This window comes from Anomalospiza imberbis, chromosome 1 (genome assembly GCF_031753505.1).
Source record: "Anomalospiza imberbis isolate Cuckoo-Finch-1a 21T00152 chromosome 1, ASM3175350v1, whole genome shotgun sequence".
NCBI lineage: Eukaryota > Metazoa > Chordata > Aves > Passeriformes > Viduidae > Anomalospiza > Anomalospiza imberbis.
In genome coordinates this window covers 12,990,307-13,010,410 of record NC_089681.1, presented here as the reverse complement: position 1 = coordinate 13,010,410, position 20,104 = coordinate 12,990,307, and the positions used below count along the sequence as shown (strand labels likewise).

General features: G+C 42.2%; 1 protein-coding gene and 1 long non-coding RNA gene across 3 annotated transcripts in view; both read left to right on the top strand.

Moving 5' to 3' along the window:
• The first annotated feature begins 379 nt into the window (after positions 1 to 379).
• The window catches only part of LOC137469407 (uncharacterized), a 33,414-nt gene continuing 13,689 nt past the window's right edge, over positions 380 to 20,104 (top strand). Inside the window, exons 1-2 of one of the 2 annotated variants that reach the window (XR_010996482.1) lie at positions 380 to 704; positions 805 to 904. This is a non-coding gene — a long non-coding RNA (uncharacterized lncRNA). The remainder of the gene's footprint in view (positions 705 to 804; positions 905 to 20,104) is intronic. The other variant, XR_010996481.1, reaches the window with a different exon arrangement.
• The window catches only part of LOC137469400 (uncharacterized), a 135,909-nt gene continuing 131,847 nt past the window's right edge, over positions 16,043 to 20,104 (top strand). The window contains exon 1 of the mRNA XM_068182102.1: positions 16,043 to 18,207. Within this exon, the coding sequence (XP_068038203.1) occupies positions 16,154 to 17,962 (1,809 nt within the window). The 5' untranslated portion in view covers positions 16,043 to 16,153 and the 3' untranslated portion in view covers positions 17,963 to 18,207. The remainder of the gene's footprint in view (positions 18,208 to 20,104) is intronic.

Genomic DNA, 20,104 nt, shown 5'->3' with positions numbered 1-20,104 from the left:
TGGCTTTTTGTTTGTTTGTTAAAAAAAAAAAGCTATTGAAAAGTGCCATGTACAAGAACTGTAGCATTTCTGTTCCTAACACTTGTGCTTGAGGCTGTATCCAGGCCAAAAAATGAAAGGAAAGGACTGAATCAGAACTGGCCAGAGTTTTGGAACTCATTCTTGAGGTGTTTTTTCCATTCTCCCTTCTATCAGATTTCATGGGAAGACTAGAAACAGAAACAGGCCCAGTCTTACCTTAACAGTCACTGATTGCAGAAAGGCGGTTTCACAAATTTCCCTCAATTTCAGATTTCATAATAAATAAGCGTTACACCACAGATATTGAGATCTAGAAGCTGTTAAGTCTTTAACAGCCTTTGTCTCAAAAGCTTACAGACAATCTGCAGAATAAGAAAAATCTGTCTCCCACTGACAGTTCTTGTAGCAATGTGAATCATCACCACTCCACCTAAATTCCCTTTGTTTGTCTTCCTGTGACAGTTTAGCTTTATTCCTCATACCACCTTGCACAGCTCTTAGAGGAGCTTCAAAAGTGGGTGCAATGCAATTCTTCCCTCCAGTTTCATTGACAGTTTATCACTGTGCTCTTCCTTCTGCTTAGATGACAGCTGTAGATCTGCCTTTGAGCCCTTCAAGCCACCAAATTTGGCTGGCCAGACAGATTTTGTAGACAGCTGGTTGAGCATACCTTCTAATAGTAGGTAAATAACTGTTCAGTCAAACTTATTGTCCTCTCTTTTTTTTTTTCCCTTTTTTTTTTTCCATAAAGGCAAATGTTCTTTGCAGTCCAAATTGTGCCAGGCTGTTTTGTACCTGCACAGACCACACAGAGACTTTGCTCCTTCTTCAAGCCTTCTGTGGAGATTGCTGAAAAAAGAAGACTGACTCTTGATACTTCCAGGTAAGATTGCATAGCATATATTTGAATTGTATTGCAACATCTCAAGCAGCCAAAAATTTCTTAGCAGTCCATGTGATCCTTAGCTTTGCTTAGCAGAAGGTAAACATGGAGGGAGAAATGAGCTGGTGATGAGAGCACTGGGGGAGGACCCAGTGGGTCTTTAATGGATTCCTCACTCTGCTGCAGGTTACCTGTGGGATCCTGTTCAAGATGATTAATCTTTCATCATTTCTGTGTAATTAGATATTCAAGTTCTCACGGGAGGACTCTCAGGAATTAGCTCTCCCTGTAGGTGTAAGTACTGCATCTCACATGACTGTCCCTTCAGGTGAAATAAAATTCAGGCAAACAGTGTTGTTGCTAATTGCTGATGGTTTTAGTCAATATGTGTAACTGGAATGAAGCATAGCAGTTTTGAAAGAACTGAGCATTTAAAGAAAAAAAAAAAAAACAGAGAAAATAATTTAGAAAGTGATTTTATTCTTGAAAAATCTTGTCACTTTAACTCTACCCTACACCTGTTCCTTGGTGTGCCACAGATTTGCCACGTGAAATGTGGCTATGATCTCTTCCTCTTCCTGTCCTTTAGCCTTCCATCATTAAAACAGGATTATTGATACTTAAGAGGGGAACTAAGAGTGCTCTTGTAGATACTGGGAGATGAAAGGAAGCCAAATCCCTGACCTGTTCAGAGAGTGGGGACTAAGGAATGAGATGATAACTTCACTTGTATGAAACTTTGTGCAATTCTATAAATGTACTAAATTCTGAGCATTTGCTCTAAATATATGTGCATTTCTTAGAATGACTATATTTTTAAAGGGTTTGATGTGAGCTGGCTATAATGTGAACAATACTTAGTCCTTAAGATCTGAAACATTAGTTTCCCTTAGAGATTTTTTTTTTTCCCCTGAGTGGATTCCTAGTACAGTGGATTCTTCTTTTAGACTGGCTGGCAACTCTGGTACTCTTGTCACCCTTGTGAGACCTCACTTGCTCCTGTTAGCAGCAATCACCTCAATATTTGCAGCAGAATATCTAGGGAGAGCATGATGCTTATTGTTCCATGCTCTGAACCACAAATTCGTACCAAACAATTTCCAAGGCAGAGCAGGTATTTCAGTATCTTTGCACTTCCAATTTAATTGAGAAAAATTATTTTGAAATTGCATCTTTGGATGAGTCTGCATCACACCAGTGTGTAAGGCAGAGTCCTTTAGAAGGTGTCCATCTACCTGGTATATGCAACCAAGTTATCCCAACTAACACATTGAAAATCTGAGCAATTAAAATGATATCATCACGGAAAAAAATCAAAACTATTAAATCTTAATAATTTATAATAAGAACACAGTATTCTTTCAGATGAACCACTTTTCAGGCCGATGGCTACATATATCCTTGGCTTGTATGACTTTTCTAATAAAATTTTTGTGAGAGCTCTTTTTTATCACCTTAAGCTCTGACAGGAGTTCTCTGCTCAAGGTTTAAGAAACCTCTGTAATTGAAATATTATCAAGAGGAGAGAAAGGTCCCCAATAGTTATTTCAATGGTGTCAAAAAGCACAAGGTTCTATCACAAAGTCAATTTCAGACTCAGGAAAGAGATAGAAGTACTTTTACCAAATTCAGCAAAAGCTTCTATCAAGATTGATATGCAATTGGAAAGTAGGACTGGAACAGACTTTGGTTGATCTTGTAGTTCATAACCCTCCTCCAGGCAGATTCAGCCAGTCTTGAATCACTCATGGGGAATGTTTGTGTAATCCCTTCCTACAATCCTCCAGTAAATGAGATTCCATGGCTTCCAGAAGAACCAGCTCCAGGCCTCACCATCACTACTATTGGAAATATTTTTCTAGCATCTAACATAAACTTCCATTGCATTATTTTACTCTGCAACTTTGAATCTGTCCCCAGCAGGCATGGAGGAAAATGCCTCCGTTTTCACAGACATCTTTTATATTGCAAAATATCACAAATTTGTCATTAATGGAAGAGGTCCTGCCTGAGTTACCACAATTTGCTGTGTGTTATCATGCATTTACAGAGCAGTGGTGTTTAAGCATGCTGGAGTGCTTAACTCCCCAAAAAGAGAAGCAGAGTGCTTTGGCTTCACCCAGCCATGAAGCTGCAGCTGATGCACAGAAATTTGTCTAAAGCCAGCAGATTGTGTATCTGTATCCTCAGCGTCCAGCTCGGAAAAAAAACACTCGGCTGAAATTTTCCTAAAAGTGCTCAACATGGGCTTCACTGGATTAGTGTCATAGACAATTTAAATTAACTAAGAGTTTAAGCTTGACAGTGTAGTAATCAAAATGTAGAATCTTGTAAGGCAATGTTAACAAAGCTGCCATTACTTCTGCTTGATTTATGTTGCTCTTTGACAATGTGTACCCAGGCGAATGCAGGGATACTAGTCTCTGCAGTTCAGTAATTCCCTTCACCTTCTGCTTTTTCTTTAAATATTCTTGAAATGTTCATATCAGATAAACAAAACAGCAAAATGCACGTTTGTTTTAGAATTTTGGCCTTGAATCTCTGATAGCATGACTATGAGTCACACAAATGTAGAATACATGCTTTTGTGAATAATGAGTCAGTAAAATATTTTCTGTTGGCGTTACGGACATCTTAGGGAGCTTTACTGGCTGTAATTTAACCTCTAATTTCTTTTTAACATAAATTAGATTCTGCTATTGTTCTATAACATTTAGGATATAAAAGTTGTATTACAGAAATTATGAAACTATAATCATTATGCTTCTCTGTAGCTTTGGAGGAAAAAACAAAAAGGCTCAATTGGAACAAAGGTTCCTAAGCTGTAGGTTTTGTTTTCTCTTGTCTTTTTTTGGATCTTTTATCACTGTTGTCTCATTCTTGATGATTCTTGCTTGCACAACTACAAAGCTTTTAGCATTCACAGCAAATACATTTGAGTGGAACATTTAAAATGTATTAATAAAAAGGAAATTACTTGATTTTATATATATATGTCTATAAGAAGATATAATCACCCAAGGATGAATTTACATACAGTGCTTAAGAAATTTTTTTAAAGTGATGTAGGACTATTTTCACTTAAGACAGGAGCTTTCTAACTACAGTCTCAATCACTGCCTGCAGCACTTATTTTCTCAATTTGGAAGTCAGCATCTACCTACATCTCTGAGCTCCAGGAGTCATTGAGTGTTGCAGGTGGGTGAACCCAGGTCCTATTTCTCCCATTCTGAGTATGCACACAGGTATAATACAATAATACCTCTACATGTTCCAAATACAACAACATTTAATTACGTAGGAAGCTCTTTGTTAAGGCAGAGTAAAAATAGCTCTACTAATATCCTACCCATGTGCAGACTGGGCTATTTGCCTCTTCTTTAAAGTCTTTTCCTTCCTTCCAGATTCCATACAGGCTGTTACAGTTGAGCATAACCAGGTCCTTTTCTACCAATCACTCCTTTCCCATTTTCTTTCCTCTCTTTTTAATGTATGCAAGACAACACTTATCCTGAGCAGAAATACAAATGTAACCTGCAGAATATCTGCCATTATAAGAAAACTTACAGGAAAATAAACTTATTTGCTGTTAAACCACAAAGTAATGGGAACTTTATCATCATATATATTTTTAGTGATTAAATTCTAAATCCTAAATCCCAATTCTCCAAGTAAAATGAAGTGCATTATCAGATAATCCTTGTCTGGTGGAACTGTTGTGCATTTGACAATGTCTGATGTACAGTAAATGCAGAAACACGTAATGTACCTGCCTTTTAATGTGTGGGTTTTGCTTTTGGGGTTTTGTGTTCCTCAAAATGGTATGTTTTAAAAGAGTTTTAAGGAGGATTTAGCTGGTTTATCAATCTTAGTGAAGAGGCCCAGAGAAGCTAACTTTGGTTTCAGGATGGATTTGGTGGTGCACCCCACTGCCCTCCCCAGGCTGCACTATGGTCTGAGAACCATTTCATGTAGGGCAGATCACTGCCCTGTATGAACTCAGTTTGGCGGGATATTCCTCTTATCACCACCAACCTTCCAGGATCTGGTGGGAAAGTATATGCTTACTCACTGTTTGCTGCTTTTTTCTGGGGTTTTTGGGTAATGTGTGCATAATACCACTATGCATACAGAGGTCTAAAAATCAGTTTTAAATGTTTTGTTGAGTCATTCTACTTTCCACACTAAGGCTATAGCATCATGAGCATTTTAATTCACTATAACTCAGCCATGCTGCTCTACCAGCCCCAATTGCCTCATCCTGTTCCTGCCGCAACCCTACAGGAAGCTGATCCAGGTTAACATTAAACTGGCAAATAAATAATGAGTTTATAACGGGGATTATTCCTCTGATCTTCCTCATGCAGCTAACTCAGTATTCGTGCTGGGACACGGAGGGAGCAGCACAGGGAGCTGCAGGATGGCAGGAGAGAGAATCTGGATGGCAGTGTCTGCCTTCACGAGTTTACAGTGCTTGTGATCCTGTGGTGCTCAAGAAGAATTTTTAGGGAACAGTTCCTCAGCTGGAGTGGAGTGCTGCTTCCTTTCCTAAAACAGTCTGAGTTTTCTGCAGAACAGCCCTGGGTGCTGCATAGGCTCATGGCTCCTGCAGGTGTCACAACCTTTTCCACAGATCTATAGCAATGACAGAAAGGTATAACTAATAACCCAACTTAGAAAAAAAATCCCAAATTAACTTTTGCCTAAGATAACAGCGTTTGTACTCTACTTATTGAATAAAAGTAGGGCTTGTAAAAAGCATTCTTAGCATAAGAACATAAAAATACATTATGAAATTCAGCACCTTATTTTTATAATTTCCATAAAGTCCATGTTTCCCTTCTAAATGAATTTTCATCAGGCTTCATTGCACAGTCTGTTCTCCCGATGTTTCCCAGGGACAGCTGCTTGAAGTTTTTGATTTAAATCATTAAATGCTTGATTTATAGTGCATGCTTCCGGAGCCTTAGCACTCTTCCAACTCATATTGCAGTGTATTCTTATCCTAATCATTTTACTGTTTAAATATATTTGGATGGCAGGGGATTAAAGTTAACCAGCCTGTTCATTTTCTTACAAAGGAGCAAGATTATTTATCTGTCAGTTGCTAAGGCACAGTGCATAACTCAGTAGAGCCTTGTTAGCAAGTTGCGGGCAGACTTAGCTGCTTCATTGTTGTTTGAATATCATCAGCTGGTGTAGCCTTGCTTCTGAAATGTATTCCCTTTGGATAAAATCCATATCTGCACTGGAAATAGTTGATTATTTGGCTGTTGTAATGCATTTAACTTATTTTTATCTTTCAAGAAACAAGACAGAAAGAGCTTGACATGTCCAAGCTAGGAAAATATGTTGCAGAGGGTTGAAGGACATGCTTTATCTAGAATATTCAATAACTTCTAGCTCCTGCTGAGTTACTGCTCACCTTTGATTTTTCTTTAAAACTGTAGAGAAATTTGTGTCTTCTTTTATTGTTGCAAAGAAAGATATCCAAAGCTTTGATACCAAAATCCATCCTGGACTCACTGGCCTATTAGAAGGACCTTTACATCATATATAAAATTATAATAAACTTTATAAGTTAGAAAGTAAGAAGCAGGTGAAGACAGTATTTTTAATGTTATTTCTGTAATGATAGATTGAATCCAGACCTATTTGAGTCAGCCCCCACTGCAGCTGAGAGCAACTGATGTTTCCTTGATTAACTTAGATTAAGAAAGTTTTTTCTGACTCGTGACCAACTCAAAGCAGTAAACCACCTGGTTTTGCCAGATTTGTTTGTTAGATGTTTGTATTTCCAACAATCTTATTACAAGCAGGAGAACAGTGGGCGTAACCACATATAAAAATCACACATAAAACCCCACTTCTCAGTCCAAGTATATTTGTGATATTTTCTACTCAGTTCTGTGAATATTTCAACACTGCAGCATTGCAGTGACAAGGAGGCAAAAGGGAATACTGGTGCAAAGTCTATTTAAAACTGGAATGCTTAGAAATTTGCCGAAAGCAAGTATCAAATTGTTCGCAGATGGAAGCTGGTGGTGTTCTTGCAAGTCTCTTCTCATTGTTTTCCATTTTGAGAAAACAGGATTTAATACAGTGGTGCAACTTTAAAGAGAACATACGAAGAGCAGGATAAATCATGCTGACTCTCTCCCCCCAGAAAACATGACTTCTTTAGCCAGCTGAAAGACTCCACTATTCTGCTTATGTTTGACATCAATCATTTATTTTGATTTACAAAGAACAAGGGAATTATGGGTGCTGACAAGAAAACTGTGGGAATTGTGCCGGAGTGATTTTGGATGTTATGAGTCAGGGTTACTGCCCCATCACTCTGCCAGATGTTACCGGCCCCTTTGGCTAAGCAGCAGCAGTTAACTCTGTGCTTCAGCTGAACTGCTGTGCTTCACAGCCTGGTGTGTTAACCTCCCTTTGATTTCCTTCTTTTCCACTGATTTATATGATTCAGTTGCACCCCATTTACAGGATGAACAGGATTCAGTTTCATCCAAAAGGGATTCAGGTCATCCAGGCTGCTCCACTGTGAACCAAAGCACTGAAAATGGGAACTATTGGGTTATTTGCTTTGAGGGCACCTATAGCCCTGACTACAACTGTGATGGAGACACACTCCTAGCAGGTAGCAATAAATAATATGCAGCAACATTGAAGACAAATGGATAAAATACGTGAGCTACCAGAGATAACATAACAAAATTGGATATTTTTCCTTACATTACAGAAGGAATAAACATTTCTTAAAATTCTTCTTTCAGGCCTTTTCTGCAAGATACTACTTTCAGTTTCCAGTGATTGTTGTCATAGAATAATACAACAGACCAGGCTGGAAGGGACTTTGAAGGACAATCTGGTCCAAGCTGATGTGAGAAAGGGAGCCTAAAGGAGATTATGTAGCAGCCTGCACACTCATAACTTGAAAAACTCAGGGGGGTGAGCACTTCACCACATCCCTGGGGAAGCTGAATGCTGTTTGTCACCTGTAGTTTTCAGACTGATTTAGAGAGTAAGCATCCAACACTGCAATAGATATGGGAAACCAGAAATGCTGAAAAATGGCAGTGATTAGCAAACATGAAGAGGAGCATGGAGAGAAACCAGGTCTTGATGCTATGGCCAGGCCATACTGATGTACTCATAAAACTAACAAACAAATCAGCTTTTAGCTGGATGTGTTTAGAGTTCCCAACTGGAAGTCTCTTTAATTCTCTAAAATCATTCTTGTATTGCTGTTTATTAATTTACTATGAGAAAGAAGTGAGAAACAGCTGAATGATACCATCTGGCTTTCCTTAGAAGTATGTCACTATGAAAGGGAGATGGCCTTTACTATGGGTTAGCAAGAAATCTGGGACTGGTTTTTTTTTTTTTTTTATTCAATGGAAATTTATAGCAATATTTTATATTTTATTTTTGCCTGCTTGTCACAGCATCTAAGCTGTGCATGAGAGACCCTGTGTACTGGCTAAGATACTTCACAAACTCCAGCTTCAGCAAGTAAGGTTTGGTCTTCTTGACTGAAGGCTGGAAATCTCTCTCTGCTCTCAAAATTGTTCTGGTTTTATAGTATACTTAGATAATGTTGTGTTTACTACATACTTGCTTTTCTGCTGAAACTCCCAGGTAACTCTACTGGGAGGTTTGAATTGTTATTAGTATGCTGAGTAGAATATTTTAGCATTTCCCTTTTGAGTCCTTTCTTGTCACTCAAAAATTCACACCAAATTTCTCAGCCATTCCCTTCTCTGAAGGCATAGTAACTAAGTTCCTTTTTTTCTTTCCCACTTACTCTTTTTCTTCTTTAAAATAAAGAGAAAATCCCCCAAACCAACCAAAAAAAAAAAAACAAAAAAAAACCCCCAAAAATTCTCCAGATCTTTTGTGATATCATTTCCAGTTAACTTCAGAAAGATCTTTCCTGCTGCAAAGGACATCTATTCAGTAATCTATGGCTTCCTGACTCCACCTCACTTCCTTTCCTACAATACTTCCAGGAATGCACAGGTATCTGGTTTGGCATCAAATCTGTATTTCAGATTGATCTGAAGATTCCATAATCTTCAAATATATCTACTTATCAAACATTTTATTGTATCATTTTCTGAAACAGAGAACCCAATTTCCATTCCAGGCAGCCATACAAATTAGGTAGCCATTTAATAGGTGATCAATCAAATAATTTCCCCTGACATTACATTTGAAATGTCCAGGGGTCTTCTGCTGATTGCCTGGAGAAGGTGACAGTGCTTGTTGGCATTTTTAATTAATTTTACAGTGGGTACCAAGAACAATGGCACTTCTTTTTCTTCTCGTGCTTCAGATTCACAGCTGGGAAAATCATCTCTGACTGAGAAATGTCTGTTGGCTGAAGCCAGCTGTTGGAGCTCGAAATGCATATGGTGAGTTGGTCTGAAGGATGGAGCTCTCTGATGGTGTCTTTCAAAGGAGTCAGGACTAAAACAAAGTGGTTTCATGGCTTTTTTTTTTTTTTTTTACAGTCTACCTGCCAGGAGGTGAATTTAATTCCACATAATCATAATAGTAACAGCAACAACAACAATAAGAAAATCTTTGCATTATGTCAATGTCGTATGCTACTGCTGTTCCCAAAATATCTCAGAACAGCTGCTTTTCAACTGTTTCCTTTAGTCCTCTTTAGTCAACACCACCCTTCTGCTTTTCCTGACAGAACTTGAGAGTTTACCAAAGTTTTGCAAGCTGGCTGCATTTGGGTTTTCTGCTCTGGAAATACCCAGTTGCTCATCACTCCTAAGATATCTTCATGTCTCTTTTATGCTACAGTCACTTGAGCCAGGGTTCCCATGTAACAGGGGAGTTCCAGAGAGAAGTGCCTCTGAGGGTGTATTTTAGCCATAACTGTAGATCCACACCTGTGCATTTACTTATGAGTGTATCAGACACAGTTCACAAGCTGAACTGAAAAATTCACATACTCAAGGACTTTGAAAAAGCCAGATTCCCCCTTTCCTTAAAAGAAAAATCACTTGTGGTTTGCATAGAGGGTGTTACCGGATTAAGGGCTTCACTTCTGCTTCCTTCAGTTTCTTTAAGAGTGAAGTTGCTGCTGATCATCACTTTTCAGCAGTGTTCCCTAATTGCAGTGTAGTAAACTGGGAATAGAGGAAACGAGCCTGGTATTATTGCTGCCATCACCAGGGTAGGCAGAGGGAAGGGATGGAGCTCAGAAAGTTTTCTTAAAGGACGCGCCCATCATGGCAAGTTTGCCACCTCTTTGCTCTGCTGCAAGGAAATACTGCACTATTTTGTCTTGCCAGAACCACAATTTTCTCAGTGTTTCAAGCAGAACCGGTTGCTAAAATTGATTCTGGCAAAATGATGAAATCCGTAAAAGCGTCAGCGCTCCCCGTGACAGCGGCGGGACCGTGTGCCAGCCCTGCTGGCACGGTGCCCTCCTGCCTCTGCCCCCTTCCCCGGGCAGGCTCCCCGCACGATCTCCAACCTCCCCGAGCGAGCGCCCGCCGGGAAATGCGCTCATTCCGTGGCTGGGTTGCTGCGGCACGCACTCGTCCCGCTGGCATCTCCCCTCTGCACCAAAATGTTGCAACGAGATGGCAAAATAACCCCGCATCTTTTTAGAAGTTATTTTGTTCCAGCCACTCCCTTTGCAAACGGATGATACTATTCACAAAGTTAAAGAATTTTACCTCTTTTGGGTCATGCTGAAGGACTTTTCTAGGTGCCTGTTTTGGGGAATTTTTTTTTAGGAAGGAGCTAGAAACGTATAAACAGAAAGTTAGCAGATCGTAACATAAATATCTCTCCCTCCCTCCTACCAGCCATTGCTTTCCTAACTGAAACCGGTGGTTTGTGATTCTTCACATTATTCTTTTAATGTCATGACCTGTGTGTCAAAGCAAGAGGTTGCTTGTGGATTTTTCTTGTCTTTGAAAGCAATACTTTCTCCAGAGACAAAGAAGCTCTTTTACAACACTCTTAGCAATTGCCATGAGGTGGGAGCTACAAATTGGGCAAGCCTGGGCAGTTGCATGCTGACTTTTTTCATTCCTCATGTCCCACAAGTATTTCTCTTTCAACAAGGCTTCTGTGTAACTGAAAAGGAACTTTTTTGTTTCCTTGATTTAGTTATATTATGTTTTAAAATTTCTCCTTTGGCTCCATTTCCCTCTGGAAGCTGCCCTGGCCATAAAAATTATCAAATAATCCTTATAATTTTTAAAATTGCAAATTTGTATTGTTCCTCTACCCCTATCAACAAAAAAGGGACAGATTTACTTTATTTCATTTGCATTTTCAAAGCCTTTGCAAGCTGTTTTCCACAATAGACCAGTCACAGCTTTGCACCTCACAAATGAAAAAGTGGGCAGATCTGGCCCTTGAAAAGAAGCCTTTTCCAGCTTTTTGTAAACATTAATGACCTATTCATAAAGAAAAGGGCAAAAGTTTTGCACAAAGAGATATTAAAACATTGAGACACTTGTAAAGTCTGTTGGAGAAATAAATGATGGCTTTGAGCACACACTTAGGGAAAGAGAAAAACGGGCTACAAATATGCCAGATATAATCTTTTGATGAGATTAGGAAGTTTCCATCACAGTTTCTGGTGATTTTCATACATACATATTATGTGAAAGAATAGCTGTACCACATCAAACAGCAAAATTGTCCATGTACCTAAATATTCTGCCTCCAACACTGCCAGTAGTGGTCATTTTTGGAAGAATGTCAAAATAGAGCAGGAATGCAGTAATACCTCCCTGGCACAGGGTCCCATTTCCAGTGGCTGGCAATAGCAAGACTGCCTGGGCCACCAGCATCTTTTCAATTCTTCCAGGCATATATCCAGCTGTGTTTTGACCTTGCATATTCCACAGTCTCTTTCTTGTGGCAGGAGGTTTCACAGTTTAACAGCTAGCTGTGAAAAAAAAAACCCACCAAAATAACTAGTACCTGCTCGTGTTTGTTTTGAATTTATGACCTATTATAAGCAGCTAATGCCCTCCTTCTCAATCTTCTATTGGGAGGAACAGTGATACGTAATTCCTTACTTCCTATTCACCTTTTCCATTCTACTTATTATTGATTTTTTAGTCTTCTGTCACAACACTTTTTAGCAAGCTTTCCAAGACTGAGGATTCCTTATGTCTACAGCTGCTCATTCTATCAAAAATGTTTGGTGTTTTTTATCCTTCGTTTTAGAACAGTGTCCTGGGGTGACAGGACATTTTCATGCTTTGTATCCCAATCGTGTATTCCTGTTCCCGTGCTCTCAGTTTGTTTTGTCTATAGCCGTGTCCCTCCCCCGGCTGCTTGCTATGGCTTGCTGCTGCTAGCTTTAGGCCTGCTTCGCTTGCTCTGCTCGCTTGCTTTTTTTTCTTTTTTTGTTTTTTTTCTTTGCTTGCCTTATTTTGCCATTTTTCTATTTTTGTTTTTCCCTTCCTTCCTCCCCTTCCCTGAAGACATCGGACCTGCTTCGGACCTTGATTCGGGAACGTCAAGGAACTCCTCCGGAGTCTGCACTACAGAGAAGCTCAGCACCCTCCTCAGCAGACTGCCCAAGCCGTTCGGTCTCTCTCGGACTGGTGAAAACGTTTGTTGTCATCTCGGGCTGTTTTTTCTTGTGTTGGGGAGTGTTTTTTTTGTTCTTGCTTAATAAACAAGTTTTTTCCACTTATCCTCCGAGGAAATTCCTCCCGAACCCGGTAGTGGGGAGGGGGGAGGAGTTGTGGGGGTTTGTTTCCTTTAAGGGGCTCCTTCGGAGATTTTCCCCTAATTTGTCCTAAACCAGGACAATATATTCTTTGGTGGCCCGTACGGGGAAATCGACCAGACAAAGTGGAAAAAACTTCATTCTAAATAATATTTTGGTCTCAATTGTTTCGTGGGTACATTGGTATGTCTGTTTTTGAAGTTATAATGTCATTTGGATTGAAAGCCTGCCTCTATTTCTGGTCATTAGGGTTTTTTGAAGTTTTAATACCTTTGTGGTCCCTAGGTTTATTTTCTTATCCAGAAATAGCTCCGGTATTGTCCCTAATGCGTAGCTTTTGTAGCAGAGGGGCACTAACCAGAATATTTATCGGGTTGGGCTTGGTTGTGATGATTTGCAAGAGGTTTATAAAAATGTTGTTATCGGTTCCAGGAATGTATGGTTCGTGGTTGTGGCTGTGTACTCAGTTTGTTAGGGGAGAAGCAGGGGAGGAGGCTTTTCAGCCTTTGCTTTCCTTCTTCTCCTCTGAATTATTTACATCTCTATTAGAAAATGTTTGGTTCTCCCTGACTGCCAAGGACACCATCTTTCTGGCATTTAATTTAGTAAGCTTTCTTTATACTGTCTGCAGTTTATATAAGATGAAGGCTGAAATTTCTAGAGGGGCTGGTGAGACTCCTGATTTAGGAGTAAAACCAAGGGTGAGGAGTCCTGAGTGGTGTGGGAAATGGGAGGATATGGGCCAAATTTTAAAGGAGTTTTCTGATCCTATAGTCTGGGACTTTCCATCTGAACAAATTCAGAATCCAGCTGAGGTGGTAAAGTACCTGAAAGAGAGGTGCCATGGTAACACTAAGGAGGAAAAGATCATTGCAGTGAGCTGGGCCCTGGCACATGCTTATCGCACCCTGCTAGACACTGTAGGGCAGCAGACAGAGGAAAGGGAACAGGGAGATAAGTTAGTTACTATCCCAGTCACTCAGGCTGCAGCCAACATCCCAGGCTCCAGGCCAGTAGTTAAACCAGAGAGTAAGCCTCAACCAATGGCTGTTGCTGCTAATACAAGAGGTGGAAAGTGCAAAAGCAAGACTGACCGAAGGGTGGAGGATGATGATGATGATCCAAGAGAAGGACCATCACCAAAATCAGAAACCACACCAAATGGCACAGATTCCGGAGCCAATATTGATTCCTTCTCCCTGAAGGACCTTCGAGGCTTAAGGAAGGATTATAGGCGACAGCCCGATGAATCTATAATTAGTTGGCTAGTCCGCCTTTGGGATGCAGCAGGGGAGGCTACTATTCTGGATGGCACTGAAGTGAGGCATTTGGGATCCCTGTCACACGATCCTGTGATCGACCAAGGCATGATGAGAGGGGCTAGCCCTCACAGCCTCTGGGAACGGGTCCTGGACAGCGTAGCACAAAGATACCTATGTGCAGATGACCTCTATATTCAGCAGACACGGTGGAAGACCATAGAACAGGGGATCCAACGCCTGAGGGAGATGGCAGTGGTAGAGGTCATTTTTTCAGATGACATAACAACTAGGAATCCAGACTTAGTACCGTGTACACCTGTAATGTGGAGGAAACTTGTGCGACTTGGGCCACCTGAATACGCTTCTGCTCTAGCAATAATGAAGCGGGATGAGGTATATGAGACTGTACTCGATATGGCGAAGAAGCTTCGAGCATATGCGGATGCTGTACATGGCCCGACTCATGCCAGAATTGCAGCTGTGGAAACACGACTGCAGAAATTAGAAGACAAAATAGAGGAAAGTCGTAAGAAACTCAGGGAAGAGATTAAGGAGGACCTCCTCCAAATCTCAGCTGTACAAATTAGACGCCCTGGTATCCAACGCAAACGTTCCATTGTTGGGGAGAGAAGGTACACCCCACGAGCTGAGTTGTGGTTCTTCTTACGTGAGTCTGGAGAAAACATGAGGAGATGGGATGGGAAGTCTACTGCTGCTCTGGCACAACGGGTGCGTGAATTGAAGGAAGGTAAGAAAAGGGAAGCAGCTCCAGTTGCCCGTAGTCGAATTGTCAGGCATAATGATGACGATGATTTGTCGGATCCCCTGGAAGGAACCTCCAAGACATATGTCTCTGGAAAGAAGGATAACCAGGCTTAGAGGGGCCCTGCCTCTAGCCAGGTAGAGGTTAGGGAAAATCGAATCTTTTGGACAGTGTGGGTTCTATGGCCTGGCACATCAGAGCCACAGAAATACAGAGCTTTGGTTGATACTGGTTCGCAGTGTACCTTAATGCCTTCAGGACATGTGGGAACAGAACGTATTTCCATTGCCGGGGTGACGGGGGGATCACAAGAATTGACTCTGATGGAAGCTGAAGTAAGCCTGACCGGGAAGGAGTGGCACAAACATCCAATTGTGACTGGCCCCGAGGCTCCGTGTATTCTGGGCATAGACTATCTCAGGAGTGGCTACTACAAAGACCCTAAGGGACTCAGGTGGGCTTTTGGAATAGCTGCTGTGGAGGCAGAGGGCATTAAGAAATTGAACACCTTGCCTGGATTGTCAGAGAACCCATCTGCAGTAGGACTCCTGAAGGTAGAAGAGCAACAAGTACCTGTTGCCACCTCGACAGTGCATCGCCGGCAGTATCGAACAAATCGAGATGCTGTGATCCCCATTCACAAGATGATTCGAGAGTTAGAGAGCCAAGGGGTGGTTAGTAAAACCCACTCACCCTTCAACAGTCCCATTTGGCCTGTACGTAAATCTGAAGGAGAATGGAGATTGACCGTGGATTACCGTGCATTGAATGAAGTGACACCACCACTGAGCGCTGCTGTGCCGGACATGCTGGAACTCCAGTACGAGCTGGAGTCCAAGGCAGCAAAGTGGTACGCCACAATTGATATTGCCAATGCATTTTTCTCCATCCCCCTGGCTACAGAATGCAGGCCTCAGTTTGCTTTCACCTGGAGGGGCGTGCAGTACACCTGGAACCGACTGCCCCAGGGGTGGAAGCACAGTCCCACCATCTGTCATGGACTGATCCAGACTACACTAGAAAAGGGTGAGGCTCCAGAACATTTGCAGTACATTGATGATATCATTGTGTGGGGAAACACAGCAGCAGAAGTGTTTGAGAAAGGAGAGAAAATCATCCAAATTCTCCTGGAAGCCGGCTTTGCCATTAAGAAAAGTAAAGTTAAGGGACCAGCTCGGGAGATCCAGTTCCTGGGGGTGAAGTGGCAAGATGGGCGGCGCCAGATTCCTACCGATGTCATCAACAAAATCACAGCTATGTCCCCACCAACCAATAAGAAGGAAACGCAAGCTTTCTTAGGTGCTATAGGTTTCTGGAGGATGCATATTCCTGAATATAGTCAGATTGTGAGCCCTCTTTACTTGATTACTCGTAAGAAGAACGATTTCCATTGGGGCCCTGAGCAGCAACAAGCTTTTGCCCAGATCAAGCAGGAAATTGCCCATGCAGTAGCCCTTGGCCCAGTCAGGACGGGACCAGATGTGAAGAACATGCTCTATTCTGCAGCCGGGAACCATGGCCTGTCCTGGAGCCTTTGGCAGAAGGTGCCTGAGGAGACCCGAGGCCGACCACTGGGATTCTGGAGTCGGAGCTACAGAGGGTCTGAAAGTAACTACACCCCAACGGAGAAGGAAATCTTGGCTGCTTATGAAGGAGTCCAAGCTGCTTCAGAGGTGATTGGTACTGAAGTACAACTCTTCCTGGCACCTCGACTACCCGTGCTGGGGTGGATGTTTAGAGGAAAGGTTCCCTCCACCCACCATGCCACCAGTGCTACATGGAGCAAGTGGATTGCCCTCATCACACAGCGTGCCCAAATTGGGAAACTAAATCGTCCTGGGATTTTGGAGGTAATTACAAATTGGCCTGAGGGTGAAAACTTCAGGCTCACTGGTGAAGAGGGAGAAGAGCAAGTGACCCGTGCCGAAGAAGCTCCACCATATAACCAACTGCCGGCAGAAGACATACATTACGCTCTTTTTACTGATGGTTCCTGTCGCCTCGTAGGAATGAACCGGAAGTGGAAAGCAGCCGTATGGAGCCCCACACGACAGGTTGCACAAGCTATCGAAGGAGAAGGTGGATCGAGTCAACTTGCGGAACTCAAAGCTGTTCAATTGGCCCTGAACATTGCTGAAGCAGAGAAGTGGCCAAAACTTTACCTTTATACTGATTCCTGGATGGTAGCCAATGCTCTGTGGGGATGGCTGAAGAGATGGAAGGAGGCGAACTGGCAGCGCAGAGGAAAACCAATTTGGGCTGCTGAAGAATGGAAAGACATCGCTACCCGGCTAGAGAAACTACCTGTGAAGGTTCGCCATGTAGATGCCCATGTCCCCAGAAGCAGGGCTAATGAGGAGCAGCAAAACAATCAGCAGGTAGATCAGGCCGCAAAGATAGGGGAGTTGAAGATAGATCTTGACTGGGAGCACAAAGGAGAGCTGTTCCTAGCACGATGGGCCCATGATGCCTCAGGCCACCAGGGTAGAGATGCCACCTATAAGTGGGCACGAGACCGAGGGGTGGATCTAACCATGGACAGCATTTCTCAGGTTATCCATGACTGTGAGACGTGTGCCGCCATTAAGCAGGCTAAGCGGGTGAAGCCCCTCTGGTATGGGGGGCGGTGGTCCAAGTACAAGTATGGGGAGGCTTGGCAAATTGATTACATCACACTGCCTCAAACCCGCCAAGGCAAGCGCCACGTACTAACCATGGTAGAAGCCACTACGGGATGGTTGGAAACCTACCCCGTGTCTCATGCTACAGCCCGCAACACCATTCTGGGCCTTGAAAAGCAGGTCCTTTGGAGGCATGGTACTCCTGAAAGGATTGAGTCAGACAATGGGACTCATTTTAAAAATAATCTTATTAACACCTGGGCTAGGGAACATGGCATTGAGTGGGTGTACCACATCCCCTATCATGCACCAGCTGCAGGTAAAGTGGAGAGATACAATGGATTGTTAAAAACCACTTTGAAAGCATTGGGTGGGGGGTCTTTCAAGAACTGGGAGCAGTATTTAGCAAGGGCCACCTGGTTAGTTAACACTCGGGGTTCCACCAACCGAGCAGGTCCTGCCCAGTCTGAGCCCCTTAATATAGTCGATGGAGATAAAGTCCCAGTGGCCCATATCAGAGGTTTGTTGGGGAAGACGGTATGGATTAATCCTGCTTCGAGTACAGGCAAACCCATTCGTGGGATTGTCTTTGCCCAAGGACCAGGTTATACCTGGTGGATAATGCAGAAAGATGGGACAACCCGTTGTGTACCTCAGGGAGATCTGATTGTGGGATGATATCATTATTTGCTGAACGTTACCACCATTGTCTGTACGTTACATCATACAGACATGAGACAGAAGGAAACGTGAAAGTGTCAAAGGTCTGAGCAAGTAAGATGGAAGGAAATGTGTTAAGTGTGGAAGGTTTGAGCACGTGAGATGAAAGGTTTTACATTGTGTTCATTAACATGTTCACGATATGGGATAAGGGGTGGAATGTCCTGGGGTGACAGGACATTTTCATGCTTTGTATCCCAATCGTGTATTCCTGTTCCCGTGCTCTCAGTTTGTTTTGTCTATAGCCGTGTCCCTCCCCCGGCTGCTTGCTATGGCTTGCTGCTGCTAGCTTTAGGCCTGCTTCGCTTGCTCTGCTCGCTTGCTTTTTTTTCTTTTTTTGTTTTTTTCTTTGCTTGCCTTATTTTGCCATTTTTCTATTTTTGTTTTTCCCTTCCTTCCTCCCCTTCCCTGAAGACATCGGACCTGCTTCGGACCTTGATTCGGGAACGTCAAGGAACTCCTCCGGAGTCTGCACTACAGAGAAGCTCAGCACCCTCCTCAGCAGACTGCCCAAGCCGTTCGGTCTCTCTCGGACTGGTGAAAACGTTTGTTGTCATCTCGGGCTGTTTTTTCTTGTGTTGGGGAGTGTTTTTTTTGTTCTTGCTTAATAAACAAGTTTTTTCCACTTATCCTCCGAGGAAATTCCTCCCGAACCCGGTAGTGGGGAGGGGGGAGGAGTTGTGGGGGTTTGTTTCCTTTAAGGGGCTCCTTCGGAGATTTTCCCCTAATTTGTCCTAAACCAGGACAAACAGTATCATTTAGGTCTGAAAATACCTCAAAGATCATAAAATCCAATAGTTTTTGCTGCTCTCTCTATCATTCTGATTCTTCCATATGGTTACATAGAAGAAATGGGCTTATATCCTTTCACCTTAAAAATATACTGGCTACCACCAATGGAAACCTGATGAAGAGAAATCTCTGCAAGTTACTGCTATTTTAGGCCAACATTCAGAAAAGTGCTGTGTGCTGCTGCCTTCTGTGGAGGACAGATGTTAATCGTGTTACTCAATGTAATACTGGAACGTTCTTGGCTCAGATCCAGACAAGCTTTCAGGTTTCCAACTCCTGTTTGGGCTTCTAACACGTGATTTAATGGAAAACTGAATTCTTGGTTAGATGTGGTTACCATAAAAACCTCAACAGAATTAAACCTTGGGTGTGTGCTGATGGGGTTTCAGCTTGTCGGGTCAAGGCATCAGCTTTTCAGAGATGTTATGAAAGAGAAGCCCTTGGTAAACTGGGACTATCAGGGACTATGGGAAACACTTTTATCCTGGATGATAGACTTGGATATTCATTCAGGATGGCTTTGCTCTTTCTGTAGTAAATTGTTTAAATTGTTACTTTCCTGGGCGCAGAGATGTTACCAGAAGAATGGATTCTGTGGGTGTGTTAGGCAATCTGTACAGATACTCCATTGTGTTATCCAACATGGTACTCTGAAGTACAGAAAAATGGAATACATGGGATTTATGACTTTATGCAAATAAAAAGAAAAAAGGCTGGATTCATTATTGCATTTTCTTGGAAGAAGCCAGGCTTAGTGACTACATTTTCCTGTAAGAGGAAAGGAGCAGCAGAGGACACCTATCATTCCCAGCATCTGACTTCTGGTTAGCATTCAGTGCTCCACAAACAACCCCCCTGTGGTTCCTATGTATTTTAAATCAACTGACAGGTACAGTGCCTTGTGCAACCAAGGCATGTTTTTTTGTCTGATTCAACATTTCTCTTTAGTGAGAATTCTTGTGTGGACAAAGTCTGTGTGATCCATCCCTCTGGCAATTCATTCTCTAAAATAATCATTGCACATAAAGGTCTTGTGTTCATTTCTGTTACAAAAAGAAAAGAAATGAAACAGAAACAACAAATGCACCACTTCTTTTCCTCTAGGTTCCAGCTTTCCATTTGGAACTCTGCCTTGCTCCATTCATCTGCTTCTACCAGTACATACTGGATGAGTGTCTCTTTACACAGTGTGTAATTCAAATTTATGAATGCAGTTTGTGTAAATTGGACATTGCTTAATTTCCAGATATGATGATTCAGCCCTAGAGAATTTGCTTTCTCTTTTCCATAATTTGAAATGCCATGCCC